Source organism: Equus caballus, chromosome 4 (genome assembly GCF_041296265.1).
Source record: "Equus caballus isolate H_3958 breed thoroughbred chromosome 4, TB-T2T, whole genome shotgun sequence".
NCBI classification, from domain to species: domain Eukaryota; kingdom Metazoa; phylum Chordata; class Mammalia; order Perissodactyla; family Equidae; genus Equus; species Equus caballus.
This window is the reverse complement of record NC_091687.1, coordinates 82811199-82828442: the sequence shown is the minus strand read 5'-3', so window position 1 is coordinate 82828442 and position 17244 is coordinate 82811199. Positions and strand designations below refer to the sequence as shown.

General features: G+C 36.7%; 1 protein-coding gene across 12 annotated transcripts in view; it reads left to right on the top strand.

Annotated features, from left to right (window-relative positions):
* The window catches only part of CADPS2 (calcium dependent secretion activator 2), a 495842-nt gene that overhangs the window by 266876 nt on the left and 211722 nt on the right, over positions 1-17244 (top strand). For all 12 annotated transcript variants that reach the window (XM_070264987.1, XM_001502202.7, XM_070264989.1 and 9 more), the window contains exon 8: positions 9418-9557. In XM_070264987.1, coding sequence (XP_070121088.1) covers positions 9418-9557 — 140 coding nt within the window. The remainder of the gene's footprint in view (positions 1-9417; positions 9558-17244) is intronic.

Here is a 17244-nt window from a genome sequence, read left to right as displayed (position 1 = left end):
TCAGTGCATCTCTTATAATACACAGAAAAAGCAGGTTGGAACGTCCTCAAGTCCATTACTAACCTCCTCTTTTAGTTATTGCATTAAGAAAAGAAGTCCTTGTGTGTCTTGGAGCTATCCAAAACCGCTTAAGAATTCCACCTTTATTGTTTTCAGCACTGGTACCGAAAAGCTAAGTACTTTTATCCCCTGCTAGTTTTTATTATATGTATTGTATGAGTCAAAAATAAAGTCTTTAGGTCAAAGGTGCAAGATTCACATTAGTTGGTTGTTGAGCATCACAAACTGAAAAGTTTGAAACCTGCTTCCAGAAGACATTGATTCTGGTATTGATATTAGCTCTGCTATAATAACCATGAGGGCATGAGCAAGTCATTTAACCTGTCTCTCTCTGCCCTGACCTTTATTCCCCAGCACCTGTCCATCTTATCATTTATTTTTCTGAATTCATTCAGTTCTTTGGAGGACATGAAAATGTGTCACCAAGATTTCTCAACCTCATGCTTTCCTGTTTGTCTTCCTTTTCTATTATTTAAATAACTTGTGACTAGTTTGCATACATATAGAATGACAAATTGGGAATGTTTTCATGAGTCTTATCATTTTGGCAAATTGTTAGGTTATTATTAGACCTTGCATAAATTATTGTTAGGTGATTATTAGACCCTGCATAAATTTCTTATTCAAATGAAGAATAAGAATTCATCTTCACTCTTCAGAGTGATAGTTGGTTTTTAATATAAATACCAATGCTTATTTGTAAATTAGTCAATCCCAAAACATTTTGCTATAATTGTATATTCCATCTCTTCAGTTTAAGGATGCAGTTGAAGTTATCCAAGTTTAGACATCATCTGTAACTCCCTCCTTTCTATCCTACCATCATATATTATGGATTGACAGTAATAAAATTGACTTGGCTGTAAGAATTCTTATAGTGCTTAATAACCAAAGAGTGAACAAAGCTAAATTAGTTATTATAATGTTTGTGAAATAATTAAGGGAATAATGTATTGGAATGGGGAGGGGATGTAAAACTGAAGATGTCTATTGTTATCTTGAAGTAATTTTCCTTAGGTGTTCATTTAACCTCAGTGTCAAGTTATTTACATAACAAGAGTAATGCCTATCTTTTAAGGGTGATGTGAGAATTAATTTCAATTTCAAAAAGCATGATGAGACATTCAGTTGAAAGGTTCTTTTATAAATGCCAGGCATTATTATAACCAAACTAGTAAAAAGAAACATGATAAAGCCACTCATGCAGTGTCCTCTCTAATAGAAACTGTATTGGTAAGGAAATATAAAGGTTACTGCTATTCATAATTTATGGCTGAGGGGAATAGATCAAGCATAATAATGATGCTTTCCTGTCTGGATAAGTCTTAAAAAAACAGAGATGTAGCTGTGATAGAATATATTGCTTCATCCAAGGAAAAGTATGAAATCAATACCTAACAATCAAGAAAAATCATTAATAAGATGAATAAAGGGCCAGTATCTTTAATTCGGCTATGAAAAATATAGTGACAAACTTGGCTATGTCTTTCAAAATCTTCAAAGAAGACTTTGAAATGAAAGAAATAATGCTGATCATCATTTGGGTATATGGAACTTGGAATTTGTTAGTGATATGTACATGATGGCCTTCATTCTAGTAATCAAAATAATCATCCTCATTGTCAATACTTTAAAAAATTTTTTTGATTTATGGTACAGGAAGTCAAAACTTTAAGTTAATTAACACAAAGTGAGAAAAATTACATACAAAAGATTTTCATAGGAGCAGAATGCTTCAAGAATGTGAGAGAAATAATCACACATGTACACAAAACCTCTTGTTAAGGAAATCTGTATGTAAGTATATCGAACCACACACGTAACAGAAGGAATTTAAAAGGTAAATTTAGTGTTTATGATCAAATTTCAGCTTTTATTGTCCATGTATTAGTTTCCTATTGCAACTTTAACAAATTACCAAAAACGTAGTGGCTTAAAATAACACAAATTTATCATCTTAGAGTTATGGAGGTCAGAAGTCCAAAATGATTTTCGTTGGGCTAAAATCAAGGTGTTGGCAGGGTTGCGTTCCTTTCTGGAGCATCTAAGGGAGAATGCAGATTTTTACCTTTTCAGCTTCTGGAAGCTGCCTGTATTCCTTGGCTTATGGTTCCCTTCCATTTCCAAAGCCAGCAAGGTCTGGTTGACTATTTCTCACATCACTCTAACACTCTCTTTTCTGCTTTCCTCTTCCATATAAGAACCCTTGTGATTGTATTGGGCCCACCTGGAGAATATCCCTAAGGTCAGCTGATTAGCAGTCTTAATTCCATCTGCTACTTCAGTCTCCCTTTGCCATGTAAGGTGACATTCACATGTTTTGGGGATTAGGACATAGCCATCTTTGGGAGACTATTATTCTGCCTGGCACCATCCAGAAATGGAAAGATGAGAGTTTCCTAAGTTTTTAGAGACTGGCAAGTAAATGGCCTACAAATTCTGGCATTTACTACTGTAATTTTCTGCTATCAAATTTTGGCAGTACTTTAGTTGGCAAGCCTTTTTCTCTTTTGACCTCCATCAAGTATCAATTGTAAGTTCACATTTTTGTTTCTAATTTCTCTAAGCATCTGTCCATCCATCCATCTAGTCAACCAACCAACCAAGCAACCAACAAATTCTTGGTAAGTGTTTACTATAGGATGTGAAGTGGGGGACCTTGGTGAAGAATGGCTAAATCAAAGATAGTGGTTTAAATAACCCTTTGAGCCACAGATAAATTATTACTCTATGTACCACAAAATAGCTCTTACCTTTAGGGAGCATACTCTGTTAACTGCATTCCAAAAGCCCCTTCATATGATGGTTCATTGTTAAGTAGAGATATCAGAAAAGATTTAGGAATAATTTACACACCTTGGTTTTTCTTTTAGATGCCCTTTCCTCAAATCCCATCATGCAAATAACAAAGCTTTTCATCTCTTATCTTTTAACAAGCTAATACCAGGGAAAAAGTATATAATTAAGATAATACTTTCCTCTTTGTCTTTTATTCAGTTTCTCCTTTTTTTTGAAAAAGGCCTTATCAAAAAAGTACTATATAGAAAGAAGGAGATGCGTGGTTCTCTGTCAGGCCAAGTACACGTTTGATAAGGAGTTGGGAGTTTGATCATCTCAATATTGTAAATTCTAGGATTCTTTCCCGCTTTGAAAACAAAGGGAACTGGATTTAGTCTGTGGACAATACAGTTGACAGAAGACTCATTCTAATCTTTGAGTATACAAAAGAGCATTGTGTCAGTGAGAGCGAGCGGGCGTTCTTTGTTTCAACTAAGCAGGACAGGAAGCAATAGTATCAAATCAAAGGAGAAATAATTTAGATTAAGCAACCTCAAGTGTATTAAAACACTGGAAAATGCTACTAAGAAGGATGTAGATTTCTCTCCAGAAAAATCATCTGATTCATCTTCTCCACCCACTGAGAATATAGGGACTCTGATATTGGAGAACGTATATGCTAGTTGTTAAGATGTGCTAAAGAAAAATGTATTGAAATGAAGTAAATTCAGTTAGTCCTTTCCCAATACATACTCTCTTAAGGTCCCTAAGCTCTCAAGAAGCTACTTGAAAGGTTCACAAAGAATAGTCATTGTGAATCTTTGCTAAACTATAAAATCTGTTAGTTGAATGAGAAAGATAGAAAAATGTCAACTGAACCCAAAAAAGTCAAGGTTTCTCCTGGAGGTAGCTCTACTGATCTGAAGAGATGTTCCCTTGGGCATTTCCTTAAAATGTCCTGTGTCTCAAGGACATCTGTCAGCAAAAAGGATTTTTAATCACAAATTGAAACATGGTTCCAGCTAAGAGCATTTTCAGTCCCTTCTTACTCTGGTTTAAAGATGTATTTTTAAAGCTAATTCATTTCTTGGTTGGATGTTAGGACACCTGGCCACATGTTGAGTCGCATGAGTCCTCTCCAGAATGTATACAGCTGGATAGAGGGGGATTATTCTTTACTCAAGGGTATGAAAATTTGATTATGTCATTCCCTGGCTTAAAAGCATCTTTTTACTGCATGTTGTAGAATAATAGACAAACTCCTCAGCAAAACACCTTCTTTCACCGTCTGTCCGTAGTCTTCATTTCTGGTCTCCTTCATCAGCACAACCTTCCCACTTTCTTGTTCTTTTGAACCTACCTGGCCATATCCTCATCCCTCCTGCCTTTGCACACAGTGTCCCTTCTAGCTGAACTGATCTTGCCTAATCTTGGCTCACTTAAGTCTTCTCCCATTTCTCAAATAGATTTTGTCCCTCAAACCATCACAGTCTGCCCTCACCTAAACTTTCTCTGGCTGAGATCTCTAGTGACTTCTTGGTTGTTAAACCAAGCAATAGCCTTTCTGTCCTTACTATGCTTGACCTCTCGATTGTCATTTGGCACTGTTGGCCACTTCCTGCTTCCTGAAACACTCTCCATCTTGAATGTAGTACGTCACACCTTTCTGGTTTTCTTCTGTCTCCTTGGGCTCTGGTCTCAATTGTAGAGTTCTCTTCCTTTTCCTAACCCTCAAAAGTGAGTGTCCACAGGGTATTCTCCTTAGTGTTGGATGAGATAGACAATTGACATGGCAGAAAATATAATGAGCATTTGTATTGGTTGAAGTTCTTTTGGTGCAAGCAATGGAAACTGACTGAGGTTGGATCCAGAGAACAAAAAGCTGAACAATCAAGCTTGCGGAAGGGCTTGGGAAGCAAAGGTGATGGTAAGAATGTCAACGTCAGAATTGTGAGCCTTTTTCTAGGGTGCTGCTCTTGGGGTTATTCACTTCCAGCAGCCTCATATCTTTATCACTCAGTCGCTTCCTCATGTTTTTGCCTTGTGAGTCTTGTGTGTTCTTTTATACTCCCAAATGGAACAGTAATTCCTCTATGACGTCTGTCTTGATTGCTCCTAGCTTTGAGCTAGAATTGTACCAAATATGCGTATCTATTATTTTACCAGAGGACTACCATGCAATTATTGTGCTCGTGTGGCCTTTTTTCTTTCTTTAGGCTAAGAGATACTTATGGGGAAAGGCAGTGAACTTTTTACTTAGCCCCAGAGTCTATCTAGCCTCCCCTCAGTTTTCCTATATTTTTCCCCCTAGTTTTTTTAAGTCTTTACTGAAATAGAGTTTAGAAATATAGAGAGTTGTGAAGTCATAGGTCACAAAGTTCAACTAATGTGATGCATGCACAAATATACATGGCTTGGCTTTGAGGTTTCTTAAGAGAGGGGAAACAACGTAGAGGTGCCAGCTTATACGAGTATATTTTAAGAGAAAGATCCTTCTGACCTCATACTACTCTAAATGTTATGTTATACTTTATTTTTAAGTTTTTTTCTTCCTGTATATTAAATGTGACAGAGTTTTAAACATAGCCTAAAAAACCATTTTGTGTTTTTCATTACACCTTAGCAAAGATGGCAAGTAATGTTGACATTTTATTATGAAGAAGATACATTGGCTTTATATATAAGATAAGAAATCATAAAATGTGTTGTGTCATGCTAAGTGACAAGACATTTAGAGTGTTGGTGACAAAAATAAACTAGACGAAGCAGAAGTGTGTATAGGAAGGTTAAGAGAAATAAATAGCAAAGAACAAAATACTTTGCTAGATAGTGTGAGAAGCCAGCTATTTTGAACAGAGCTATAATTTAATTTAGATGTGAGGCTCGAATACAGAAGAATCCTTAGTAAATTTTTATGTCTAAGTGTTTTAATTACTGTACTATCAACATCAGACACATCTCTCGGAACATGAACTAAGTCCTCTTGAAGTGGAACTGCTTAACCTGAAAAAAATTCTTTTAAGCACTTATTTGTGAAAGATTTATGAAGCAAAACACTTTGTTAATCTACCAGTTAGGATACTACTAAATGCTGTAACAAACAAATGACAGCATTTCAGTAATTCAAAACAGTAGCACCTGTGTAACAGTTGACTATGGGTGTTCCTGACAGATGGGTAGCTTTCCTCCACATGGTGATTCAGGGCGTTAGTTTCTTCTATTTTATGGTGCTCTCATTTCCTAGGGCATTGGAGCTCTCTGCGTTTGGCTGGCAGATGAGTAAAGAGGGATGAAGAAGACATACCTGTATCTTAATCATCTTTCCCCAAAGTGACACTTACCACTTTACTTCGTATTCCATTAGCTAGAACTTTTGTGTGTCCCTACTTAAATGCAATGGAGCTGGAAAATATAGTCCTTGGTTGACTAGCTGCTTCCTAGCAACAGTTCTATACTAGTAAAGGCATGAATCCTAGTGGATAGTTAGGTGATCTGCCATAGTTCACCCCTACAGCCAAGGGTAACAAGAGGTGTTACCCTTCCTCCTACACATAGCACATTCACTTCAACTCTAGAGAAACAACCCAAAGTCTCATCTTGTCCTTACATCCAATCCAGCATCCAACATCTCCATCAGGTCCTACTATGGCTCTTTTCAGCCCGACGACCAATGAACTAAAGTTTATGTTAACTTCCTACTCTTCCACCTCTCCTCCTCACCCTGCCCTAGCACAAACCCGATATTCAGTGGTGGACCAGGAACAGGAGAGCTACAGTTAAGTTTCCCATTTGAAAAAAGGGTGAAGTGGGAAATACACAGCAATAACTGTCCAATGACAATAATAAAATCCTGCCATGGCAGGCACTGTGAAGACACCTTGCCCTGGAAGTGTTCAAGGTCTCCAGATTAGACCCTTAATATGTTTCTGAAAAGAACTTCTTTGTCCTTTATTCTCCCTGAGTCTTTGAGCTCTCCACACTGGGAGCCTCTTCGTTGTCTGTTATCATCCATGGCTAAATCATGTTAAAGGAGTATGACCACTTTCTACTTGTGCAATTTGGGAACTTGGAAACTATTTGACTTTTTATTTTTTCTGAGGAAGATTATCCCTGAGCTAACATCTGTGCTAATCTTCCTCTTTTTTGTATGTGAGTTGCCACCACAGCACAGCTGCTGACAAGTGGTATAGGTCTGTGCCCAGGAACTGAACCCAGGCTGCTGAAGTGGAGCGTGCCACACTTAACCACTAGGCCATGGGGCTGGCCCTTGTACAGGCCATTTTTACGAATAAGTTTAGAGTTTATTTGCCAGTACAGTTCTTTTAGAAATAGAGTAGTTTTCATATCTATAGCTCTCCATTTGTTTTATGTGCCACTGTTCACACCTTTGTCAGTCAGACTCCGTCCAGAGAAACAGAGGCTGTTTCAGGTCTTTCAAATGGGGGAAATTTGACACAGGAAATTAGCCATACACCTGATAGAACAGAGATGCCAAATAGATGGTGAATAAACCCAGAGACTAACGAAATCAGAAAATTGCTGCACGCCCTAGGGATAGAAGGGTAGTAGGAAAAAGTCGTGGTATCAGATATTTTCCAAGCTCTTAGCTCTGCTAATAAGAGACTATGAGCTCATTGAGGGATCTGAGCCATCCATATTCTTTCATCTTTGTGTGTCCCTGCATAGTGAGCACTCAGATGTTTGAGCAGAGAGAAGCAGTGACTCTTTCCACTGACTTCGGTTAGAAGTACCCATCAGAAGATGAAAATGTGGCAGAAATGATGGTCTTCAATCCTGGGATGATCCTTAATTTGTGGATCAGCTGCCATTAGTTATTTGGGGACCTCATTTTAGTAACCCATCCTCAGCATTTAGAGAATGAGAAATTGTCAGAGGTTTAATTTTAATATTCTCTTCCTGTATAAGATGTTTAGAGTTTGGAACAATGCCAATTTTTGTATAAACATAGAAGGAAGAATTAAAAAGGGATAAAGTCTGAGTTGCTCATGCCAACTAAATTAAAAAAAAAAAAAGGTGTATGAAGAAAGAGAAAAAGCTTTCCAGACTTGTAGGGAAGCAGCAGCTATACGGCCACAGAGGATACGTAGCTCTGTCGTAGTCTTTGATTCTTTTTTTGGAATCACCTAAGTTGATAATGACATTCTTTTGTCTACTGGGTTGAGCCGGAAATTACGAACTTATTTTTCTTTCCTGTCCTTTGAGAAAGATTCTGTAAAACATCGCATTGGCTTTAGCAGTCAGCTAGCTAATTACTAACTAATTAGCGGTAACTAATTCTAGAATACAATCATAAGTTTTGAAAACATCACAATGCCATTTAATCTGTTCTTGAATATGCCTTTATATGCTTAAGTGTATAGATATGCTGGACTCAGCTTAGCTGTGGGTTTTAGGAAAGGCTTAAGAGTCTCAAAAGAGTAGATACATTTCACAACTTGGAAGTTCAGAATCGTTTGAGAAACTTTTATGATTATGTTGTCTTTCCTAGAGAGAAAAAGAGCCTTGCTTGAAAATTTCTCAGTGAATATTTCTACTTATATATGGAAATGAAGATTTGGGGGGGGTAGGCGGACAGAGCATGCCAAATTCAGTTGCCATGTTAGGCTTTAAAAACATTTTAGCATACTTGAGCATGTTTATAATTTTTCCACCTACATCTAAATTTCTGGTTTATTTACCTTTCACATTGGTTTAAAATAAGGATAGCTTAAAATGAAATGCACTGCATTTCATATCTTTATTTTGTCCTTCAGAATATGATGCTTCCATTTTAAGATGTCTGTTAAGGCTTGGGTATAGGCCTTGTCTAAATAGTGTCATGATTGACTAAAAAGCAGAAAATACATCATTTTATCTATATGGCACCTAACGTCTGAAGAGTAGGCTTTTCTTTCCTGTGTTGACTTAGTGGAGCTGTAGTGTTGTGAAATAATCACTCGATAATTTGGCAATTTTATTAAAAATAATTGCTGTGTTTCAGTCATGATAATATCATCTGTATAGTTTTGAAAAGGCAATCAGGAAACAAATCCTTCTTCAGTATTGATCTAGAGCAGATAATGTGCTATGATCAGTCTTCTCCATCTCTAATTGAATTGATTTCCTTTAATATTTTGCAAGGAAATTATTAAAATAAGGTGTATTTTTGCTGCTTCACATAATTGGTTTTGCTTTTTAAGCATGCTATCTGTAATTTCAAAGAATATTTCTTTCTGAACTTCCTTGCCCTGAGGAGTTTAGAGTATTCTTGAAATTATAGGTGTCTATTAAGTATTTTTTAGCTGTCAATTCAACGGTAGCTGTTGTGCTATTAATTCATTATGAAGTGACACAGGAAGAAAACTCATTATATGATAATATGAAAACATATTTGTCAAAAAAAAATAAATGAGTCTGTATTGAAAAACCATCTGCTGTGGTGGGAGTCAAATGATTTATTAGACACATTTGGCCATGACACCTTCATTTCAAACAGGAAACATATAGAAAAGATTTCAGTTCCAATTCTTAGGCACTCTGTATTGGGCACTTAAATGTTTTCTTTTTTGTCCCTTACAGGTAATATTATACCCAACTTCTAATAGCTCCAAGTCCGCTGATTTGCACCGAATGATAGTTCCAAAAAATAGCCAGGACTCTGACTTAAAAATCAAATTGGCAGTACGAATGGATAAGCCACCACATATGAAACATAGTGGGTGAGTGTGTACTTGGAGATGGTTTTCTCCTTAATTATTGGATTTTATTTCAATGTATCATTTTTGTCAGTTTAATGGGAGACCCAGTGTATTAGGCTTTCACATGGAGTTTTCTCAAAAAATGATATACATAGGTTAACTCAATTTTTTTAAACTCATAGATATCTTTATAGCTAAATACGTGGATATTTAGTTAATATAACTGTTTGCATGCTAACATAACATTGGAACTTGGTTGCATGGGTACTATGCATCACTTATATTGATAAAGAACAGTGATATATGGAGATAACGTCTAAGAAATATTTTTCAAAATACAGTCATTGTTGAAACAAGCCTAGCATTCAGGTCCCTAGAAATAGTTAAACTTACATAGAATATATTAAAGCTATGAGTGGGTTCAGATCTAACTCGGAAGGCTGTACAAGTTTTGACAGGAGGGATATGAGTGTTCATTCAATGTGTGAGTGAAAAGTAAATCAACATTGGAGGAAAGTGATGCTGGCAGATAGGCTGGAAGTGTAGAGACTGCCTCCTGGGGATCGCCAAGGGTCAGTCGACTTTCATCTCTGCCAAGGTTCTTTTTCCCTTGTAGCTGGTGAGAGAACAGGTCTGAACTCTTGAATACAATAAGATGAGTTTATCAAAAACCTAGGTCTTTCTCAGATTAACACTTTAGGATTTACTACAGCCAGTTCCCAGCATCGGGTTGCTAGCCATTAGGAAAGAATGTGACAGTTTTTCTTACTATGGAGGGAAGCAGTTGCTAAAGTGGCTCACCCTGCAACAACAAATCTAACAGTCTAAGAAAAGTGCATTCGTGTACAGAGAGGCATCTGCTGGCTTTGGAGGCAAATCACCAACGTTATGGGTGAGTTAACTGATGAGTCAACAACATAAGGATTCTTTGGATGGCCATTAGGGAAAACAGAGGCTCTGAGCAGAGGACAGCCCAGATGTCTATACTACAGTTGGGATGGGACTGGGGGCCATATTGCTTCTGTGGTTTGGCTGAGCAGTGGGTGCAGTGTCAGAATAGTCTCACCAAGGGGACAAACACCTCAGAGAGTGGGCTCTTAGAAAAAGGAAGTGTAATTTGGGTAGCCCACATTATGGCACCTTTAATGTGGTGACGCAAAGTAAAGTCCACCTATGACTGAGCTCACAGTGCTGATGGAGTGCCTGGGATTTAACATTGAGAGTTCGCTCTTTCATTTATCCATCTGTGTGCTCACTGTTGATTTATGCAGCAGACATATAGTGAGTACTCTGTTCCAACCAGAGCAAACCTCAGTGAGATACCATCCTAGGCCTAAAGGAACTGGCTAGTCAGGGATTCATGCTTGTATACAAATAATTATAATAGTGATAAGTGCTGTAGAAGGGGAATGGGAACCGGTGAAAATAGCACCTGATCCCAGCTGGAGTTAGATCTGAGACACCTGACTTTTTCGATGCATTTTGAAGTATGAATTCAGCAAGTGGGCAGTGGGGAGGAAGGACGTTCCAGTCACATGACATAGCATATACATGGGCAAGAATTCTGGAAGGGCTTTTAGCCAATGATGACAAGTTCAGTGCATCTGGAATAGAGTGCTTTGAGACTGGAGAGTTAGAGTACTACTGCTCTAAAATGCATAGAGACTAGTCTACTAGTCCTTAGAGACTAGTAGAGCCTAGAGTTAGGCATAAAAGTACACGATGTGTTCTCGGCACTGGAGTTATTTCTGTACTATTTTTTAACTTAGTATCTTCCTTTTGATGAATGGCACAACATGAAATGGGAACATAGGTTATGATGGCAAGCTAGCCCCTAATTTACGCTTGGCCAGCCCTGGGGCGAATGCCCCTAGAGTCTTCTGATTGTCCCAAGAACCAAGACTGAAGATGAAGTTGGGCACATGGCAAGTTCTGCAGCCTGTAGCTTCTGTGGGAGGCCCTGCTCTAATCCCTAGCAATTTCTTGCTTTGGAATGTTCCAGGGCCAGTGGGACAATCCAGCCCCCTTCCAAGATTTGATTTTTTTTTTTTTATCACTCCTTTGCACTGAAAAAGAATAGATTTGTATCACATCTCAGCGCCCTTTGACTTTATCAGGACCCCCAGAATGGCTCTGGAGTTGACTTCTGCCTAAGACTACAGGTGAAGGGAGTTACTAGGGAGAATATATCATAGTCTCTCAATTTAATCCGTGAAAACCAAGAACTCACCTTGGTTTCAGATCAGAAATGCTTCAGATCACAGCCACAGCAGTCATTATCTACCATTGCTGAAAGATAGTAACAGGCATTTCCAGACACTGAGGTACCTCTGCAGTGTATGGTATATAAAAGGAAGAAATGTCAGAACTGAAAGTATCTGTGATGCTCTTCTGCTAGTTGCTGTTATATGGCATAATTAAGTTAAGAATATTATATTTCGTAATAGTGACTCAATGAGAATTATTTAATGCCAGTATTGGATGTGATAATAATGATCAACCAGAATTAAAAGTTGTTGATATTACTGTACCATCAGTCTATCCCTATGGGCAGGGACGGTACAGGGGCTTGACCAAAAGCATCTGTTTGGGTGTCTCAGTGCCTGTGTGGTAGCAGTTTTAAATATTTTGAATATCACCACTGTGTGTAGATGTGTATGAGAAAGCATGCTTTGACCCACATCATGCTACAGTATTCATCTTTTTCTGAGGTGCTTCATAAATGTATTTTACTGGACTTAATTACATTAAAGAAGGGAAAGTCAACTAACCTTTTTATTCCAAGTGTTCTGTCATATGCCAAAGCAATAATATAAAAGGAGGAGTAGATTAATAGCATTTTGCTTTGGGGCTGGATTGTGTTCTGTCAATAATTCATCCTGCAATGAGTAATTAACACATGAATAATGAATAATTGAAAAAGAGACAAGTTAAAAAAAGATTAATTTATCTTCAAAATATGGCAAACTCCTCTTATGCATAGAGTTGTCAAGTGGATTAAACAATAAAATGGAAGGTTATGGACTTTTATCTTGAGAGCACTTTTCAGAACTAGACTTTGAAATCCTTTGGGACTTTACTCATAAAAACCCGTTCTCTGGTTTAGTAATGTGGGCAACAAGTATATCTCTTACGTGAACTCTTCTAACACGTACTCTGTTTTATTCATTTATCACTTATGTATGGCCCCTGTATTGTCTCTAAATAAATACATTTTATCAATATTATCTATATTTTTGTGTGTCCCCAACTACACTGCCTTGTGCCTCCCCAAGTGTGTAATCAAGGATAGATACCACTATGAGTGATGATGATGAAAATGATGATAGTGTGCTCCTGAGAGTTTTAAGGAAAAGTGATAAGAATGACAATAAACTACATTCTTAAATTGAAGCATAAAAGTTCTAAACACAATTTATAGGGGATAGAGTATGTTAATTAAAAAAATACCCTACATAAATGGTGCTTGGTTCCCAACTGTTACATTTTAAAATGACCTATTCTATTTTGAAGCAGAAAGAAAAACATATCTGATCTAAAACTCATGTTTCTGATAACTATTCATTCCATAACTGTACATTATAGTTTTTTAAAAAATAGGATTGACTACATGCGGTGAGAAAATAGATATTTAATTTGGATAAAATAAACATAATGGTGATTTAATTCTTTTAAAATCAAACTGGACATTACCGTATGACATATATTTAGTAAAAAAAACCAGATTGGGTTCATTTCTTCTTTTGCAGTGTGTCATATAAACTAATTATATAAACAAACATATAAATCCATTAAATAAATTACTGGCTATATTTTGAATGGTTAGATAATTCATATCCAGCTTTTGAATTTATTTTCCTGCTTTTTTGAGTAGCTGGAAGACAGACGTGTTCTTGAACAAATGGACTATCCTTTAGCATAGCCTAGTGGCTAAGTAACAGTATTAACTTAAATCTCAGAAATACTATCCTTGTTTTTATTACATAACATTTTCAAAATTCAGGTGTTATTTTCTCAACCAAAAGAAAGGCAAAATAAAATGGAACTAATAAAACAAGTGACCATTAAGAAAATTAAATCTACAACTGAAAAGGAGAAAGAAGAAAATTAAATTGGCCGTCACACATACATGGGAACATTATGGCCAGGACCTATCAGAAGTCTGCAAACAACTGATTGCTTTTATAGTAAAAAATGAATGAAAACTTCATGAGTATATAACTATAGAAGAGTTTTGTCAGAGTTAAAAATCAGTAAGATAAATTTAGCCAAATCACTGACATAAATAAGATTTCTCTTTGTATAGAGTCATGCTTGGCTATATGAACATGTGTTGAATGAATAGATGTGTTGAAGTGTTTTGAAATTTTCATGTATGAAACTCTAATTTACATCAAAGAGGTATGAAAGGCACTGAGTCCATCTTTGCTTCAGGGGAGAGACCACTGTTCGCCTTCTAGCAGGAAGAGCAGGCTGAGCACCAGGCTGGCCACACTCTCTTTCTCTCGCTTTCCCGTGGAGATGACCAGTAGGCGTGTAGGGGCTGCCGTGTCAGGCCTGGGGAAACTTTGAGTCGCATGCTTCAAATTCAAACATGGCATTTGCTCATAAAGTAAAATGACTGCACCTAATTGCGTTATTTTGTTTATGATCTTCAGCCAATTTAGGGGACAGTCTGATGACCAAAAGGAGGAAATTCTTATTTTAGTGAAGGTAGCATTTGCTTGGAGGCTCCAGCCTTACAGAAAGGACAAATTGGGCTTTTTTTTCCAGAAAAAATGGATTTATCATTTTAAATGAACCTTTTAGAATGACTTTTCTATGTGTCCTTGTCTAAAATTACCATGTTTTGACATCTGATCTTCACCTGAATCTATACATCAGTCTGTGTAGGTATATATATTTGCATTCTCAAATTGAATTTACCTCATTCTGGCTTATGCTGATTTCAGAGAAATCCTGCTTCTTAGAGCCTTGCCAAAACTTCTGACAAAGCGTTTGCTAGGTTCTTAACAAATGATTGGTTCTTATTCCACAGGCAGCTTTCAGAAGAGAAATCTGCCTGTGGCGCCTTACAGATATTACTGTAGTCCTTGTAGAATAATAAAAAGAATAAGTCATAGAGCCAACTTTCCTTTTCCAAATAACCTTAATATTTGTTGTTTCCTCTATGCTAATTTAAATCATTAAGAACTATATTTTCATTTTAATTTACTAGTGAATAGTAAATTGTCAGAATAATAGAAACATTTTTAAACATAGCTTTTATCGTCATTAAACTAAATGTTTTAACTTGTTATACTCCTTTGCAAAACTTGTCTCATTTCTCCTGTAATAAATTAGTTTGTCTTTAACTTTAAGCTCAAATTGGCAGATAGGGGGGTTTATTTGAACCCTCTCAAGGCAGGAAAAGGAGGTATGAAGACTGACTGAAACATCAGGCTTCTATTGTATAGGATTAATTTCAAAAATACACACTGTAGAATTGTTTGTACTCTGATGATATTAAAAAACAAATGCGTATAAAAATTCAGAAAGGAAATACATTAAACATACTAAATAGAATAGTACAACTATGGGTGAAATTTTCTTTTCTCTATTTTCCAGGTTTTCTGTGATGTATTTATAATACTTTTGTGATGAAAGGATGCAGTTATCAAACTAAAAAAATCAAATAGGTTTTCGTTTAATTAAAAATAGTTAAATTTGTTTTATCTAAAATATGATAATTAAGGAAATTCATTTGAGAAGATTCCTTGAGGTGATCCTGGAAGGACTCCTGTCCATCCAACATTTAAAGGAGCCGTGTGGTATGGGAATGTGAGTTCTGGAGCCAGATTGCTTGCCTTCAAATCCTGACTCAATCACTTAGTAGCTATGGGATCTTGGGAAAACTATGAAAACTCTGTGCCTCAGTTTCCTCAGCTGCAAAATGAAAATGGTAGCAGCAGCTACCTCATAGCATTGTTTGGAGGGGTAATATTTTAACATGTCTAATGTGCTTATGAGAGTGGTTAGCTAGCTCACAATAATACTCAATATGTTTTAGCTGTTGATAAAACCCTAAAGAAGGTCTGTCTGAGTTGAGGTGCTAGTAAAAGAAAGCAAAATAAACAATAAATATTTTAAATATGAAACAGAACAAAAAGCACTTTAAAAAAAATGGAGCGCTATTTCTTCCTCGTTCCTTCTCAAGCAGCTGTGAGGGCTGCTGCCTGGCAGTGAGGGGAACCTGGGCTGGGAGACCTGGGCTCCAGCCAGCTCTGCCTTCAGGTTGTTCTGTGTGGATGTAGTCAGGCGCCTCCTCAGCTGCTTCATCTTTAGAGCAAGATATTGAGCTCACTAGATGATCTTTAGGTTTCTTCCAGCTCTGAAATCTATTTCTTTTTATTCTTTATTTTAAGCGTCAAGTTAGATCTCTCCTTTAAGGAAAGTCAGATGGAAATATTCATATTCCTGGGCAGGATGGAGATAGTTGAATGATTTTCAAGCTACATTATTCTCTTTAAGGACATCTCCATAAAGAGGAAGCAGCATACAGAGTGGTTCAGAACACAGGCTTCAGCATTGTACAGACCTGGGTTCAGATTCTAGGACTGTCATTTTTTATGCAAACTTGGTCAAGTTCTTTCTCATAGCCGCACTCATACCATAAAGTTAGATTGTCCTGAGCGTGGAACGAGGTATGCTCATAGAGCGTGGAGCACTGGATCTGTTACATAGTAAGTGCTCAATTAACTAGTAACAATCAGTATTAAACATCATTTTTAAAAATTATAGTCCCTGAACTTATAATAAAACCTTCTTACAGTTTTAACTACATTTGACTTTATTCAGGAGAAAGCTCAAAGACAAATGGAAAGATAGAAGTGCCCAAATCCTCACTGATTCCTTGAGAGTATGAAGGCTATATCCCCCATTAGGGCCCTCTGCTTCTTGTTAAGTTTAATTTATGTTTTTATTTGATAGTTATTATGGCCATAGATGGTGGCGGTAGTTTACTTCTCTTTGTGTGTTTTGCTGCTAACTTTATTTTGTCTTCTGTATGTCCTAAGGGAGAAAAATGAAAACATAAGAGCTCTCAACCGTGTCTGAGCAGCTGACTTGAATGGTTTGTCTGAGAGAGAGGCTCAGGTTCTAAAAACAAAAAAGACCTGGAGATTATTTCATAGCAAGTGAAAAAAATAAGATCGAACTTTTCCTTTATTTTAGTCCAGTGCAGTCTAGCTTATTTTAAAAATGGCAAATGCTTCTAAAGCATATTTTAAGTAACTACTGGTGTCTTTTGTATATTTAGTCCAATTGTTTTGCTTTTAATTTTCTTGCTTAAATCATTAATAACTTGAGCTCCATAGCTTTAAATAGTATATCACATCTTGCTAGTTGGGGGGTTAAAATTTGCCCAGTTTTCCATTGTTGTTCTCAATTTTTACATACCAAATAAGTTCATTTTAATTTCATCTCAGGTGTTTTTTGTGTGTTTTAAAGGATAGTTCATGTGCTTCATTTACGGAGGAATTGATAAGCCTGAACAGCTTGCTCGATAGTTAGTAAAAGGTTTTTATTTTGTAGTTACCATAGCACCCAAGGCATTCATATAATTGAATAATTAGTCTAATTATGTATGCTGATGTTTTGTGAAAATAATCGCTTGGGGAGATCGGTGTTGTTGAGATTGGAGTTCGGAAGCTGCTGCTTGAACATTCTC